The sequence below is a fragment of the Nerophis lumbriciformis genome, linkage group LG17 (genome assembly GCF_033978685.3).
Source record: "Nerophis lumbriciformis linkage group LG17, RoL_Nlum_v2.1, whole genome shotgun sequence".
In the NCBI taxonomy this organism is placed as follows: domain Eukaryota; kingdom Metazoa; phylum Chordata; class Actinopteri; order Syngnathiformes; family Syngnathidae; genus Nerophis; species Nerophis lumbriciformis.
In genome coordinates this window covers 34651974-34670000 of record NC_084564.2, presented here as the reverse complement: position 1 = coordinate 34670000, position 18027 = coordinate 34651974, and the positions used below count along the sequence as shown (strand labels likewise).

The 18027-nt window shown below is 39.5% G+C and overlaps 1 protein-coding gene across 3 annotated transcripts in view; it reads left to right on the top strand.

Moving 5' to 3' along the window:
- LOC133614829 (extracellular calcium-sensing receptor-like) overlaps positions 1-18027 on the top strand; it is a 145118-nt gene that overhangs the window by 41647 nt on the left and 85444 nt on the right. For all 3 annotated transcript variants that reach the window (XM_061973122.1, XM_061973124.1, XM_061973123.1), the window contains one exon: positions 5651-5759. In XM_061973122.1, the coding sequence (XP_061829106.1) occupies positions 5695-5759 (65 nt within the window). In that variant the 5' untranslated portion in view covers positions 5651-5694. The remainder of the gene's footprint in view (positions 1-5650; positions 5760-18027) is intronic.

Genomic DNA, 18027 nt, shown 5'->3' with positions numbered 1-18027 from the left:
AATTAACTTAAAATTTCATGGCTGCAAAACATGCCAAAGTAGTTGGGAAAGCGGATGTTCACCACTGTGTTACATCACCTTTTCTTCTAACAACACTCAATAAACGTTTGGGAACTGAGGAAAGTAATTGTTGAAGCTTTGAAAGTGTAATTCTTTCCTATTCTTGTTTTATGTAGAGCTTCAGTCGTTCAACAGTCCGGGGTCTCCGTTGTCGTATTTTACGCTTCATACTGCGCCACACATTTCCGATGGGAGACAGGTCTGGACTGCAGGCGTAGCAGGAAAGTACCCGCACTCTTTTTTTACAAAGCCACGCTGTTGTAACACGTGCTAAATGTGGCTTGGCATTGTCTTGCTGAAATAAGCAGGGGCGTCCATGAAAAAGACGGCGCTTAGATGGCAGCATATGTTGTTCCAAAACCTGTATGTACCTTTCAGCATTAATGGTGCCTTCACAGATGTGTAAGTTACCCATGCCTTGGGCACTAATGCACCCCCATACCATCACAGATGCTGGCTTTTGAACTTTGCGTCGATAACAGTCTGGATGGTTCGCTTCCCCTTTGGTCCGGATGACACGATGTCGAATATTTCCAAAAACAATTTGAAATGTGGACTCGTCAGACCACAGAACACTTTTTACACTTTGCATTATTCCATCTTAGATGATCCCGGGCTCAGAGAAGCCGGCGGCGTTTCTGGATGTTGTTGATAAATGGCTTTCGCTTTGCATAGTAGAACTTTAACTTGCACTTACAGATGTAGCGACGGACTGTATTTAGTGACAGTGGTTTTCTGAAGTGTTCCTGAGCCCATGTAGTGATATCCTTTAGAGATTGATGTCGGTTTTTGATACAGTGCCGTCTGAGGGATCGAAGGTCACGGTCATTCAATGTTGGTTTCTGGCCATGCCGCTTACGTGGAGTGATTTCTCCAGATTCTCTGAACCTTTTGACGATATTATGGACCGTAGATGTTGAAATCCCTAAATTTCTTGCAATTGCACTTTGAGAAACGTTGTTCTTAAACTGTTTGAGTATTTGCTCACGCAGTTGTGGACAAAGGGGTGTACCTCGCCCCATCCTTTCTTGTGAAAGACTGAGCATTTTTTGGGAAGCTGTTTTTATACCCAATCATGGCACCCACCTGTTCCCAATTAGCCTGCACACCTGTGGGATGTTCCAAATAAGTGTTTGATGAGCATTCCTCAACTTTATCAGTATTTATTGCCACCTTTCCCAACTTCTTTGTCACGTGTTGTTGGCATCTAATTCTAAAGTTAATGATTATTTGCAAAAAAAAAAAATGTTTATCATTTTGAACATCAAATGTGTTGTCTTTGTAGCATATTCAACTGAATACTGGTTGAAAATGATTTGCAAATCATTGTATTCAGTTTATATTTACATCTAACACAATTTCCCAACTCATATGGAAACGGGGTTTGTACATGTATTGATGATTTTAAGAATCAAAATCACCAAGTAATTGACTGGATTGATTATACTCTGCAGAAGGGGTGTCAAACTCATTTTAGATCGGGGGCCACATGGAGAAAAATCTACTCCCGGGTGGGCCGGACTGGTAAAATCACGGCACGATAACTTAAAAATAAAGACAACTTCAGATTGTTTTCTTTGTTTAAAAATAGATCAAGCACATTCTGAAATTGTACAAATCATAATGTTGTTTTATTTAGTTTTTTTTATAATTACCTGTTGCGGTTAATAGTACATATACTGTATTTGTCGTTATTTATATTTTCTGAATAAATTATGTGATAATGTTCATCAGTCAACTCATTGGTGTTAATTTTCAATCCATCAAGATAAAAAAAAAATCAAAATCAAATTACAGTATGTTATTTATGTAGTTTGATCATTTTCCACAACTGATGTACTAACATCATGTGGTTTATTTTGTACATATTTAGCATCCTCTACAAAGATACAAAAAATTGCTATTGCGACATCCAGTGGACACATTTAGAACAGCAGTTTCTTTCATTCAAAAATTTCAGATTCATTTTTATACTTGGCAAACTCATCCCGCGGGCCGGATAAAACCTGTTGGCGGGCCGTACGTTTGACACCCCTGTTCCACAGGTTTTGTCATTGCATGTATTGATAATAAACAATTATCCTTTTATTGTTTCATTCTTAATAACAGATTAACATATTTAGAAAGCACCATCTATAGCTGGTTTATTGGGTTTCTTTATTCAAACTTTGAACACACTACAATGGACTATTTTTACATTACTGAAATGCTAATGTACATGATACAGTATATTGTAATCACTTGATAATCAAAAGCTGACCACTGCAGTAGTCCGAATAAGTAAGCAGAACGCAACAAAAAGTGAGGCAATCATATTTTTTGAGTTCATAAACTGAAATATTTGAGTATATCAGATCGTAAATATTTGGAGTTTATGTTAAATGTACTTTTAAATTATAATTAAATTAAACTTACCAATTAAGCCAACTCAAAAATGTTCCTCCTCGCGTGTGCTGCCTGAAGAGGAAGTGCATGTAAATGCTACAAAATAGCACTTCCTCTGTGTGTGTGTGTGTGTGTGCGTGTGTGTGTGTGTGTGCGCGTGTGCATGTAATAATTTATATATACATGCACACGCAGAGTTTAATAACAATACAAATCTATAATGCGATTGATTCATTCTTAATTTATTCTTGATTCGATTTAATGATTTGTTCTTTCAAAATAAGACAAAATTATGTTTAATCCACTGAGTTTTAAGTAACTGTGAGTTAATTATTTTAAGTAGCAGTTACATATTCTGCAAACAAGTTAATATTAATTAAAAATAACAAGTTTATTAAACTTAAAAAGAAGGAAAATGTTACTCACACTCAACATTTTTAAGTAAGTACAAAGTTTACACTACTTATTCTAATTAATTATTTTGAGCATTCGGGTTTACAGTGTGTACGTTCTTGGAAGGAAAATGATTTAACATATTTTTAGGAATGCAATTATTTCTTTATCTTAATAACTAGGATAACGTTTGTTGGTACCCTTGAGTTGTGCGCACAGACTACCAACTGCACATGTATTCGGATGCTTACAGTTGTCGTTTGAGTGAAGATACAGAATAGAAACGTGGGAAGTGATGTAAACACGTTGTACAAATGAAAAACAAGTACCATGTGGTTGATCACAGACCAGGATTTCAAAGTCGACCAAATACCCCTCTCAGGATACAAATCTTCAAACCAGTGTTTGCCACCCTTTTTTGGAAAAGGAAGGCAAAGAGTCAACCAGAGAATGATCACAGTGACAGCGAGTGCTCCACTTTGCTGCTCAGTGAATTCCAACCACTTCATGGCACAATAAGCGGCCCTACAGAAAATGAACAGAAATGTAGTTTTGCCCAGAGAATACTTGAGGCAGATGGCAAAGGTTATCCAGGACCGTCCTGAGGATGCACGCATGGCATCCGGCAGCCAAAACCAGCACAGCTTGATGGAAAGAAATGTCACTCTGTGAAGTGACATTTTCATCCTGGCAATGTGGACTCCCGCCAGTAAGACCGGGGCCAAAAAAACTCCCCTGACCCATCTGCTGGTGACAGCAGGAAGACAACCATCCAGTCTGGCTAAGGTGAATCTGAGGATGTCTGTAAAAGGGAGAAAAAAAATACGCATGTGATACATTTCGGGGAACATTTAGTGGTTTGTGTTTACCTGATCTTCGAAGAAAGGCCCCTTTTGGAGAGTATGTTGCAAAGGCCACAGACCGTTTCTGCATACGATAAAATAATACTTCAGTTTGCTTGGTGCCTGTTTGTCTTTTCTGCCATATATGTTTTGGTACTTTTTAATTAACATTTTATGTACAGTCGTGGTCAAAACTTCACATACACTTGTGAAGAACATAATGTCATGGCTGTCTTGAGTTTCCAATAATTTCTACAACTCTTGTTTTTTTGTGATCGAGTGATTGGAGCACATACTTGTTTGTCACAAAAAAAACATTCATGAAGTTTGGTTCTCTTATGAATTTATTATGGGTCTACTGAAAATGTGACCAAATCTGCTGGGTCAAAAGTTAACATACAGCAATGTTAATATTTGGTTACATGTCCCTTGGCAAGTTTCACTGCAATAAGGCGCTTTTGGTAGCCCTCCACAAGCTTCTGCTTGAATTTTTGACCACTCCTCTTGACAAAATTAGTGCAGTTCAGCTACATTTTTTTGTTTTATGAAATTGACTTGTTTCTTCAGCATTGTCCACACGTTTAAGTCAGGACTTTGACCACAGAACTTTTCTCCAGAAGGTCTTATCTTTGTCCATGTGATGTCAGATGAAACAAAAATTTAGCTGTTCGGCCACAATACCCAGCAATATGTTTGGAGGAGAAAAGGTGAGGTCTTTAATACCAGGAACACCATACCTACCGTCAAGCATGGTGGTGGTAGTATTATGCTCTGGGCCTGTTTTGCTGCTACGGAGTGTAAATGGGACAATGAAAAAGGAGGATTACCTCCAAATTCTTCAGGACAACCTAAAATCATCAGCCCAGAGGTTGGGTCTTGGGCGCAGTTGAGTGTTCCAACAGGACAATGACCCCAAACACACGTCAAAAGTGGTAAAGAAATGGCTAAATCAGGCTAAAATTAAGGTTTTAGAATGGCCTTACCAAAGTCCTGACTTAAACGTGTGGACAATGCTGAAAAACAAGTCCATGTCAGAAAACCAAAACATTTAGCTGAACTGCACCAATTTTGTCAAGAGGAGTGGTCAAAAATTCAACCAGAAGCTTGACAGAAGCTCGTGGGTGGCTACCAAAAGCGCCTTATTGCAGTGAAACTTGCCAAGGGACATGTAAGCAAATATTAACATTGCTGTATGTATACTTTTGACCCAGCAGATTTGCTCACATTTTCAGTAGACCCATAATAAATTCATAAAAGAACCAAACTTCATGAATGTTTTGTGTGACAAACAAGTATGTGTTCCAATCACTCTATCACAAAAAAATAAGAGTTGTAGAAATTAATGGAAACTCAAGACAGCCATAACATTGTTTTTTACAAGTGTATGTAAACTTTTGACCACGACTGTATATCATTGATTAACACACATATCAAATTTGAAAGGTTACATTAGGAGATAAACTGCATTTTATCATGTGTGTAGAAAACATAATAGTGTCATTGATTCATGTTTTTTTAACATCCATTTCAATAGAACAGAAAGTAAAATGTAGGACACGCTATTTTAAGAACTTAGAAAACTGGAGGCAAAACCTGCTCACAGCAGATCCCGATGTAAACCCTCTCTGGCTCTTCTAAAGACACCACTTCGACCTCAGGCAGGACATGTGGTATCTGGAGAGGTCCGTTAGTTAAACGTTGTTCAATTTTGAGCTCTGGGTTGTAGTCCGCATTTTGAGAAGCTTCTCCAACGAGAGAAGCAACAAAACGCAAAAAACTGCCGCAATTTGTATGTGTGTTGCGATGATCAGCATGAACCTACACAGAGGAAAATATATGCAGACAAGTCGTCAGTGCATTATTTAAATGAGGACCACTTTTTCCTGTTTATTTACAACTCACCTGTATCATCATGATATGACCTCTGCGCTCAAACATAATCAATCTGAGACAATTTTGCTTCATTTTAGGTTCATCTTCTTGAACTCGGTCCCTCAGTTGCCCATCAAGACGTATGTTCTGTAAATTGGAATCTTCTTCTGAGAGAATCCTGTGTCTCATCTGTGGAACGCTAAGCAGGTAGGAAGAAACAAAACCCTTCATTTAGTTGTAAGACCACACCAGGTTGATAATGTTTAATTCAATCATCATCATCATGATATGGTTTTAAACTGTGCATTTTTAACATCAGCAGAAATTACATTTAGAAGTAAAAGACAAAACAGTGTTTATGATTCCAGTGTGCTTTAGAGTAGGCTTAGGCCGCTGTCAATCAAGTTGGTTAATTGCTGAATCGTCAAAAAGATGTGTTGAACAGAGAAAGGACATTATTTTACTCACCTGTCATTGTAAAGTGCCAAGTTAGAGCCCTGGCTGTAGACATGGTGACCCAGCTGAGAACGGGGAGCCAGCATGGGCCATGGGCCAGCTGACGCCATCCAAGTGAGCGGTGCCAAAAAGACCAATGCTACTGTTGTCATCTCAGCTGATTCCTCTTTTGGCACAGCCAGCCTCTTCCAATGGGGGTCTGAGTTTTTATAGCTTCACGTCTACTATTCAGGAGTAGGAGGCAACTATGAGAGCCGTTCTCTAAGGTACCCGCTTGACTTTGTCAGGCATAAAAGTCAATCTAATTGCAATACTCCAGGGTAGGGCTGGGCGATATATCGATATACTCGATATATCGCGGGTTTGTCTCTGTGCGATATAGAAAATGACTATATCGTGATATTCGAGTATACATTCTCACGCAGTTGCTTTTAGCTGCGGGCATTACACTGCATGCGTTTCCCACTCTTTCTTGTCTCGCCTTCTCACAGAGACGTAAACCAAGCGCACCTTCTTACACACGTAACGCGTGCAACGTCACACGCTCCCGCGGAGCAGAGAGGTAGCGACATGGTAACGTTAGCTGTGATGCTAATGGTGAGGTGTGGGTGGTAATACGAGAGAGAGAAGGTGCGAATCTGGTAACAAATGGACGAATAATTAATTCCCAAGAAAAATAGCACGGGATCCATCGTCCGGCGGTGGTTTGGCTTCAAGCGGGAATATGTTCAACATTTATGCGGCAAAAGCGTTGCTACAAAAAGTAGCAGCACTGCTAATGTAGCATCATTTGAAAAGTCACCCGCTAGAGAATGAGAGGTGCTTGAAACGCTGCATGTCAACATCTCCGCTCTGCCACACCAACAAAATGCAGAAGCAACTATTTCCAGATCAACACCGTATGGAAAAAAAAAAGTCAACAACAGAAGGAGATAACGTCCGCAGGAACCTATTATGCAGCTCATTTTTATTTGACAGTTATTGAAATATCTTGTGTGAAATCATGCACAAAAGTGCACTTTATTTGTTTTTAACTATTGTAGTGGCGTTCTGTACAAAAAGTACACTTTAATTTAGTGTTGTTTTGATATGTCATCTTAGTGACATCATGCACAAAAGTGTACTTATAGCTTGTTTTAAAATGTCTCTTACAATCTTGCACTTTCTGTTTGGAAATGACATGAATGTTTGTGCCACTGCTTAATAACTGTTTAATAAATACACTTTTGGTAAATTGACTTAGTTGTGATTTCCCTGTCTGCATGAAAGTTAAAAAAAATGAGCATATATTAATGCAGTATGAACAATAATGTTTTAATGTAGACACACAGAATCATCATACTGGTGTGATTATATGCATCAAGTGTTCATTCAAAGCTAAGGCAAAATATCGAGATATATATCGTGTATCGTGACATGGCCTAAAAATATCGAGATATTAAAAAAAGGCCATATCGCCCAGTCCTACTCCAGGGCCTGGATTTCCTGTTACAATTGATTACGGTATATAGTGATCACCGTGAGTGTTTTGATAAGTTCGACTAATATGTTTAGATGCTTCCATGCAGAGATCTCTCCAAACATCTTTAAGTTACCCCATTGAATTGCATTACCGTATTTTCCGGACCATAGGGCGCACCGGATTATAAGGCGCACTGCCGATGAGCGGGTCTAGTCAGGTTTATTATCATAGAAAAGGCGCACCGGATCATAGGGCGCTTTAAAGGGGTCATATTATTCTTTTTTTTCTAAATGTAAAACACTTCCTTGTTGTCTACATAACATGTAATGGTGGTTCTTTGGTCAAAATGTTGCAAGATGTTTTACAGATCATCTTCAAGCCGCTTTCTGACAGTCGCTTCAGGATGCGCCGTTTTGTGGGCGGTCTTATTTACGTGGCTCACCTTCGACAGCGTCTTCTCCACGTCATCTTTGTTGTAGCGGTGTAGCGTGCAAGGACGGGATTGGAAGAAGTGTCAAAAGATGGAGCTAACTGTTTTAATGACATTCATACTTTACTTCAATCAACAACAGAGCATCATCTCCTCATCTGTGGCTCACTCGTGCAGCAACAAGGCCAGAATATGTGTCCCGTGAAAAACCGTCTGACCGGAACTCTCTAATAACTAAAGTTCCTTGGGTGAATAATGTAAACTCACTATACCGGTATGTTTTAGTGCTTTCATGACGAGTTTACTGACAGATATAAGTAAGAACTTTACACTACTTTATATTAGAAATGGCAACAGCGGAGGATGAATGTCCCATAACAAGAAGATAGAGGAAAAGAAGAAGCTTATCGACTACGGTATCGGCACGGACTACAAAGGGGGAAGCGCGCAAATTTTCAGGACTTATGTATATCCCATATACAGATCAGCAGGTACTAGAAGGTAAGAAAAGTTTCTTTTGCATAATACTGCGAAACAAAACGCCAGATGATATGTCTTACCTTATACACACACCATAATAATACTCGTATGTTGAAGCACAGTACAATCCATCAAGTAATGTGGCTTCATAGCTTACCAAAGTCGTACTAAAACATTTTGATAGATTTTTGAGCGCCATGTGAAATGTTCTATATTTTCTTTGGAACATATACAAATTTGGTGTTGTTTACTTGAGTCATATTGCAGTCTACACGTATCTCTTATGTGTGACTGCCATCTACTGGTCACACTAATCATTTCACCATGTACCAAATAAAATAGCTTCGAGGTCGGTAAGCACAACCAAAATCATTCCGTAGATTAGGCGCACTGTAGAGTTTTGAGATAATGAAAGGATTTTAAGTGCGCCTTATGGTCCGAAAAATACCTTGGTTTGTCTTTATTTAGGCATTTCGTATGCTCCATCCATTCATTTTCTACCGCTTGTCCCTTTTAGGGTCGCGGGGGGTGCTGGGGCCTATCTCCGCTGCATTCGGAAGGCGGGGTACACCCCGGACAAGTCGCCAGATTTCGTATGCTTTTATATGCAAATAAATGTTGTGTAATCAGTAGAAAATACACATGATTTGGGGGTTACATTCCTAATTCCATCCATCCATCCATCCGTTTTCTACCCCTTTTCCCTCTCGGTGTCGCGGGGGGAGCTGGAGCCTATCCCAGCTGCACTCGGGCAGAAGGCGGTGTACACTCTGGACAAGTCGCCATCTCATCACAGGGCCAACACAGATAGACAGACAACAGTCACACTCACATTCACACACTAGGGCCAATTTAGTGTTGTCAATCAACCTATCCCCAAGTGCATGTCTTTGGAGGTGGGAGGAAGCCGGAATACCGAGGGAACCCACGCAGTCACAGAGAGAACATGCAAACTCCACACAGAAAGATCCCGAGCCCGGGGATCGAACCCAGGACATTCGTATTGTGAGGAACACGCACTAACCCCTGTTCCACCGTGGTGTTCCTTTCCTAATTCCTTTTATAAAGATGAAATGATAAAATGTTTAATATCATGCCAATAGCACTGGATGTCTGCCTTGGTTGTGAAGTGAAGTGTACTACAGTATAGTTTTAGTGCTTAAAAAATGGTTGAGTATACTACCACATTCTTTTGCAAACACGATTGCACAAACTCCTTAATAAGGAAACTTTTTTTTTTTTCGCTCATTCAAGGATGTCTGAAAGGGCGGCCCAAAACTCAACAGTTGAGGATGGGCTCCAGTTCGGGTGACTGTTTTTCTGTGTGGCCTTGTGCTGCTTGAGTTGGGTGCTTCTCTCACAACTAAAAGGTTTCTCTCATCTTGTGTTCTGTTCTTGGAAGACTTTCTGTAAGAGGTTGGAAAGTGTCTCTGGTAGAGACGGGCACCTTTCATATTTGAAGCGTTACGGTACCAAACCAACCAGGACATGGTGGAGAGACTATGTCTCCCAGCTGGCCTGGGAATGCCTCGGGATCCCCCGGGAAGAGCTTGACGGAGTAGCTGGGGAGAGAGAAGTCTGGGCTTCTCTGCTTAGGCTGCTGCCCCCGCGACCCGACTTCAGATAAGCGGAAGAAGATTGATGGATGGATGGATGGATAGATGGATGGACGGTACCAATTCCCGGTACTTGGGAATGGTATGGATGTATACTATTTCATCAATACTGATACTAATATCGATATTCATTATCGATACCGGTACTATGTGTAAATAAAAATGTGGAAAAATTAGCTTTTTTTTAGTAGCTTTATTATTTTTTATTATTATTGCTTCCTTTTTTGTGATTATTCCGAGAAGATTCTAGGGCAGAGTGATATGGCAAAAAAAAAAAAAAAAAATCATCCGAACACGATTAATATACATTCATCCATCCATTTTTCTACCCCTTGTCCCTTTTGGGGTCGCGGGGGGTGCTGGAGCCTATCTCAGCTGTCACAAACGTAAATAGGGAGTCTAAGTCAGGGGTGTCAAACTCATTTTAGCTCAAGGGCCGCATGGAGGAAAATCTATTCCCAAGTGGGCCGTAATGGTAAAATCATGGCATGATAACTTAAAAATAAAGACAACACCAGGTTGTTTTCTTTGTTCTACTCTGGCCAAAAATAGAACAAGCACATTACGAAAACATACAAATCACAAATAATCCTCTGGACAAAACACTTCAAGTTTGTTGAAAATTCTGAGGAAATTGGTGCAGCTTCAAAAAAACAATGAGCTTAGACTTGGTCTGTGTATCTACAAAGCCAAGATTAAACTTTAAATCACAGTCTTTTTGGGATTGAACAAAAAACAACATGTAAACTCTTCTAGGTATCAAATACCTCCTTTGTCATGTCCACGTATCAATCCAGTGCTAACTCAACAAACCGTAAGAAACCGAGGTAAAAATTATTCAAAAGGGTTTAGTTCACTTGTCTTGTGTTTGACAGAGACATTTTTTGGGCAACGAGGGTGCCAAATGACGATATGTTCGAAGCAGAATACATAAAACGGCAGGTTTTAAGTTTCATGTGGGTTGAGGAGGAGGAGCCACAGTCACCCTTTACTGTGTACCTCTTGCTTGGCCCCGGTATAAACCGTTTGCATGCCTAACAGAATCGCTATTGTGACATCCAGTGGACACATTTATAACAGCAGTTTATTTCGTTAAAAAAAAAATATATACTTGGCAAACTCATCACGAGGGCTGGAAAAAAACCTGTTAGCGGGCCTAAAACGAGCCCGCGGGTCGTATGTTTGACACCCCTGGTCTAAGTAAATTTTAAAAAGTAAACTAAACAAGATAAAACAAAATAACATAACGTACCAATACATTTTAGTTTACATGTTTTCAAGTAAAAAAACAAAAACACAAAGACACATCAGTTATTATATCAACACTGGTGCTCCAACTATAGTATTAGAAGCTGTCAAGTTATCACTAACCTACCAATGAAGATCGGTGGTCGTGTACTCAACTACCAAGTATTGGCAGTAGTACTTGTAGCACAGTGTTTTTCACACAGCTTTTGGATGACAAGTAATCATCAAATTTGGGAAAGAAACGTATCACCTGACACGCAGAAGTAATTTGGGAAATGTTTGGCTCTATATTTTGGAGTTAGTTTGGTAGTTTGAGGTAGTCAAGGAGGCAGGTGCAGAGATAGCTCGAGAAAGAGGCAGGACTCCTGGTCTATGGCGGTGACTCTGTGTCAAGTAAACCTGATTTCCCCTTCATTCATTTATTTTCCTTTATTTAATCAGGTAAAAACTTATTGAGATTAAAATCTCTTTTGCAAGAGTGACCTGGCCAGAAAAAAACAGGTTTCATAAATACATATAGGTAGGTAGGTCTTTATCATCATTGCACAAGTACAACAAATCTTTGTTTTCAGCACAAACTCGTTCATGATTTGACAAACAACAGTGCACAGGGTGACAGAACAGGAACGCTGATGGGTCGCCACAAGGCACCGCATAAAAGATGGGAAAAAGGTCAACGCTGGGGAAGGATGAGTAAAAAAATACAATCTAGACTGGGCTCCTAAGGGGGCCCAGTCTGGAGTGGGAAAAAACCTCCATAGCAAAGCACATATACATATTACAACATACATCTCGAGACTTGCAACAGAGGGCAGGAAGTGAGAGCCACGGTAGAAGGCTGCAGCTCTTCAGGCGCTGCCCAGCCGTCCATCACCCCTAAGGGAATTCGCGTCGATGGCGTTTTGTTTGGGGGAGGGGTATGTGTGTGTGACGTATATTTTTTGGGGATGCATGTGTGTGTGTAAGCCCGTGTCGTGCAGTCGCTAGTCCAAAGTCAACAACAAGTGTGTGTCTATGAGAGACAATAAGGGAGTTTGTTGTGTCTTCGCCGCACTGTCGCTGCACATATAACAACAATTTAAAAAAATAAAGAAGCAGTGACACTGTAGTTAAAAGTGCACATTACTTACAACATTAACATAAAAACACGCAATAGGTGAAAAAGTAAATGTTTCAGTAAAAACTATTTAAAAACAAGTACAGTGCCCAATAGAACCGGCTTCTCGATCCTTTAAAATTGATTGAAAATCCACCAAAGTGATCAGTTCTAATAGCCTCAGAGCCTTTTTTTAATCCATTCCATGACCATGGAACAGCAAATCCAAAATATTTTTTTTTCCCCAAGACTTGTGTTGGCTCTAGGAACCAACACGCCAAGGATGTCCTGTGACCGCAAACTGTAGCGACTGTAATCTCTAAACATATAAGAACATAAATAGATGTCAACCAGCCCAAGAACGGATTTAGATATAAAAAGCATAAATCGAGTAAATCTGCGGGCAGATAAATATGGACAGTTTTCCGTTGCATACAAAGTGCAATGGTGGACAAGGTTGCCACAACCAGTAATAAAACATAAGGCTCAGTGACATACAGTATTCAGTTTTTTTCAAATAAGTGTAACGTGTAACAAAGGCATCAGAATAGTATACTGTACCCTGTAGAACGGATGAAATTTGGTCGGTATCTATATACAATTACTGAACCTGTAGAGTATGTTCCTTTATCCAGAAGACAATTTATGAAGCATGTGATTGTTGAAAATGTCTTCAGGGAAATGTAATGGTTAAGTCCAACTGGATTCTGGAGTGGAATAGCATCTCTTCAGCAACCAGGCTCCATTTCCATAATTGGCCACCATCCAGTCCCCGAGTCAAGTCTTTTTACTCTAATCTGCTGCTGCCAATAAGAAGTTTGTATGCATTTTATGTGACTAATTAACAGACGACAAGCATAATGTGATAACTATAAGCAAAGTATGGCACATATCATGCAAGTTTTTAGATACCAGTTATAGGTGCAATAGTCCAACCTGGACTATTTACGTGAAGAAAATAGATAGAATATATACTGAATAGCAAAACTGGTAAAGAGTAGGGTTGTACGGTATACCGGTACTAGTATGGTATCGCGGTACTAATAAATCAAAAACGGTACTATACTCTGTTTGAAAAGTACCGGTTTCCAATTTATTTATTTTTTCTTTTAACGGGCATGACGGCGCGCCATCACGTCATGACTGGTTTACGAGCAGAGGAGCATGTTTGGCAGCACACAAGTACTTACAGGCAGACAAGGTGTGTAGACAGAAAAGGGTGAATGGACACATTTTGGCCTAAAAACTGATGATAAAGGTGAAGTTATAACACTGAAACGCCCTCAGGAAGAGGTGCGTCAAAACATGGCTAGCTAGCTAGCTGCAAACATCCATTCGCAGTGGGCATTGTTTTAGCTACTTCTAAATCACTGATCCTCGCCTCCGTGGCGACAAATGAACGAGAAATAGCTTAACATGCTTCACTACACACCGTAGGAGGATACAATAGCTCACCGGCGTCACCGCTAACAAAAGCTAGCGTTCCTAAAACAAATGCCATGGGTGGCTCAACACCTGACATCTACTGTAATGATACCAAGTACAGGAGCGTATCTAGTCGATACTACTATGATTACATCTATGTTTTTTAACGTCACAAAATCTTTTTTCCTTTTTTTAAAATTCATATTATGTTAATAAACTCAGGAAATATGTCCCTGGACACATGAGGACTTTGAATATGACCATTATATGATCCTGTAACTACTTGGTCAATACCTAAATTTGTGGTATCATCCAAAACTAATGTAAAGTATCCAAACAACAGAAGAATAAGTGATTATTACATTTTAACAGAAGTGTAGATAGAACATGTTAAAAGAGAAAGTAAGCGGATATTAACAGTAAATTAACAAGTGGATCAATAATCCATTTTTACAGCTTGTCCTTTATAATGTTGACAAAATGATAGAATGATAAATGACACAATGTGTTACTGCAAGGACAGCAGACAAATTAGGAGTCTTTGTTTGTTTACTTACTACTAAAAGACAAGTTGTCTTGGATGTTCACTATTTTATTTAAGGACAAAATTGTTCTTAGATTGCAATAAGAAACATATGTTTACTGTACTCTAAGATTATTTTGTTGAAATAAAGCCAATAATGCCATTTTTTGTGGTCCCCTTTTTTTTTTGAAAATAATCAAAAAGTATGGTAGCAAGCCTTTTAGTCTAAACTGTGAAAACCAGGATGTTAGAGTGATCCGAACAAGCTCCTAATTGCAATAAAACACATGAGTATGTGTTGACAAGGGTGTTAATGAATCAAGTGTTTTTTGCCCGAGGCATCATGCCACCTGTTGTACATGTTGTTGTGTAAGAGGATGAAGCAACACTGTTTCATCTCTTGCCTCCTACTCGGCGCACTCTCCCAGTAGGCCGGCACCGCAGGGTAAGAAGTTTCCGAATACAACATATGAGGATGTATTTAGCTCCCACTGGTCTTCCTCTTCCTCTGTGTTGTTTTCGTGCATGATATCGCATCATTGCATAGTTACACGTAAGAGAGAGAGCAGTCAGTAGATTCTCTGGGTGGCTTTGCAGGCCTTTGCCATATTGAAAGGGCTAACATACCTTTTTCAGTTATACAACACAGTGGATTGTTTTTTCTATTTCATTTTCAAATTAATTAATTCATTTCTTCTGACTTTTACCGAGAAAGTACACTGTATTGCCAAAAGTATTTGGCCACCAGCTTTGACTCACATATGAACTTGAAGTGCCATCCCATTCCTAACCCATAAGGTTCAAAATGATGTCGGTCCACCTTTTTCAGCTATTACAGCTTCAACTCTTCTGGGAAGGCTGTCCACAAGGTTGCGGAGTGTGTTTATAGGAAATTTCGACCATTCTTCTAAAAGCGCCTTGGTGAGGTCACACACTGATGTTGGTCGAGAAGGCCTGGCTCTCAGTTTCTGTTGTAATTCATCCCAAAGGTGTTCTATCGGGTTCGGGTCAGGACTCTGTGCAGGCCAGTCAAGTTCATCCACACCAGACTCTGTCATCCATGTCTTTATGGACCTTGCTTTGTGCACTGGTGCACAGTCATGTTGGAAGAGGAAGGGGCCCACTCCAAACTGTTCCCACAAGGTTGGGAGCATGGAATTGTCCAAAATGTTTTGGTATATTAGAGCATTCAAAGTTCCTTTCACTGGAACTAAGGGGCCAAGCCCAACTCCTGAAAAACAACCCCACACCATCATTCCTCCTCCACCAAATATCACACTCTGCACAACGCAGTCCGAAATGTACCGTTTTCCTGGCAACCTCCAAACCCAGACTGGTCCATCATATTGCCTGATGGAAAAGCGTGATTCATCACTCCAGAGAATGCGTCTCCACTGCGTCTGCTGACCCCTCTTTGTCAGTTTACGTGGCCTAATACTTTGCGGCTGAGTTGCTGTTGTTCCCAAACTCTTCCATTTTCTTATAATAAAGCCGACAGTTGACTTTGGAATATTTAGGAGCGAGGAAATTTCACGACTGGATTTGTTGCACAGGTGGCATCCTATGACAGTTCCACGCTGGAAATCACTGAGCTCCTGAGAGCGGTCCATTCTTTCACAAATGTGTGTAGAAACAGTCTCCATGCCTAAGTGCTTGATTCTATACACCTGTGGCCGGGCCAAGTGATTAGGACACCTGTTTCTGATCATTTGGATGGTTGGCCAAATACTTTTGGCAATATAGTGTTGCTTCTGTAGGACAAAAAAATGGCCTAACTGTTCCCTATTGAGGCCTGCACTGTAATATCTATATTTTAATAATAATCATTAGAGATGTCCGATAATGGCTTTTTTGCCGCTATCCGATATTCCGATATTGTCCAACTCGTAATTACCGATTCCGATATCAACCGATACCGATATATACAGTTGTGGAATCAACAAATTATTATTATGCCTAATTTTGTTGTGATGCCCAGCTGGATGCATTAAACAATGTAACAAGGTTTTCCAAAATAAGAGAACAACTTCAACTCAAGTTATGGAAAAAAGTGCCAACATGGCACTGCCATATTTATTATTGAAGTGCACAAAGTGCTTTTTTTTTTTTTAACATGCCTCAAAACAGCATCTTTGAATTTGGGACATGCTCTCCCTGAGATAATCCTGAACCCACTACAACTATGGGAAATATTAAAGTTTGGTGATTTGGTAAAATTGCAAACAGCTAAAATGATGTACAAAGCAAACTATAACCTGCTACCAAAGAATGTACAACAATTCTTCTCAACTAAAGAGGAGAAATATAACCTTAGAGGAAAAAATAATTTAAAACATTTATATGCACGTACAACGCTTAAAACTTTTAGCATATCAGTATGTGGAATTAAATTATGGAATGGATTAAGTAAAGAAGTTAAAAATTGTACTGATATGATCCAGTTTAAGAGGTTGTTCAAAATAATAGTGCTTACAGAGTACAAAAAAGAAGAATTATGAGAAATACTTTCAACCTTATTGAAAATAAGATATTCTTCATCTCAGTATGTTAATAATGACTGAATTAATTAATTAATTACATATTACAAAACTGTTGTATACTAATTCATAGATGTTATTTTATTATATAAAAAGGTCAGTAAATGATTCTATATATTTGTAAACGCTTGAAGTGGGAAAGGGGTAGGATTAAATAAGCTTTGCTTCTTCCTACTCCTTTTCGGGCATGATGTAAAATGAAATGATATGAAATTGTGTGATGTATTATGATGTAAGTGTGTTCATGTTCGAAATAAACTAAAGAAAGAAAGAAAGAATACTACACTTTGACTTTCACAAAGTGCATTATTTTTTATTTATTTTAAACATGCCTCAAAACAACAGCTACAAAAACAATGAAGGCACACAGCTTCAGTCCAGAGTATACTTGAGTAATAAAGTAAACAATAACATAGTCCTCCTTTAGTGCAAGACTACCTGGCATACTGTATAACAGAAAATTATAAACTGAGCTCAATCTGCCCTGCTCTAACGTATTTGTATGAGTAACACAAATGTGCTGCAAGCGAGTGGTGAGTGCTTGAAGTGACCTACCGGTCAGCCAGAGCTTCTGAAATGCTGCGTTGAGACAGGCCACAACTTGGGCTTTCGCCCTGGGGTGTTTTTTGTTGTATTTTTGTTTTTTCTCAGCGGAGTCTTTAAGCGACAACTGTGTGGTACTACTTTTTTTCGGTGTTTGCTTTCCATCCATCTTCCGCTTGTATTCATGGTGTATCTATTCTTGAAGAGGTAGGAGATCAAATTACTCGTATTAAAGGAAGACTTCTGGTTCCTCCTCGCATAACCAACTTTTTGCAGCCATTGCAAATTGCCAGTTTTTTATCCGTCGGACACACTTTAAAATAATCCCAAACCATAGACATGGTGTCGTTAGTCAGTCACCAAGCTCGCTGGCTTGTTAGCCACGGCTACAGCACCGGCAACAACACATTCTTGTTGTTGTTATGCTTTGCTCACGGCGGTTTGATGAGGTCATCAAGCTTCGCCAGTAAACCTTTCATGCTGCAGTCGTGCTGCAACTCCTGTGTTGTGTGTGGGAGAGGGGAGGGGCTGCTGACTAGGAGACACAACTGCTCTGTACTGCAGTGTTTTAAAAAGTCATTAATTTTACTTTTTGAAACCGATACCGATAATTTCTGATATTACATTTTAAAGCTTTTATCGGCATGCCGATATTATCG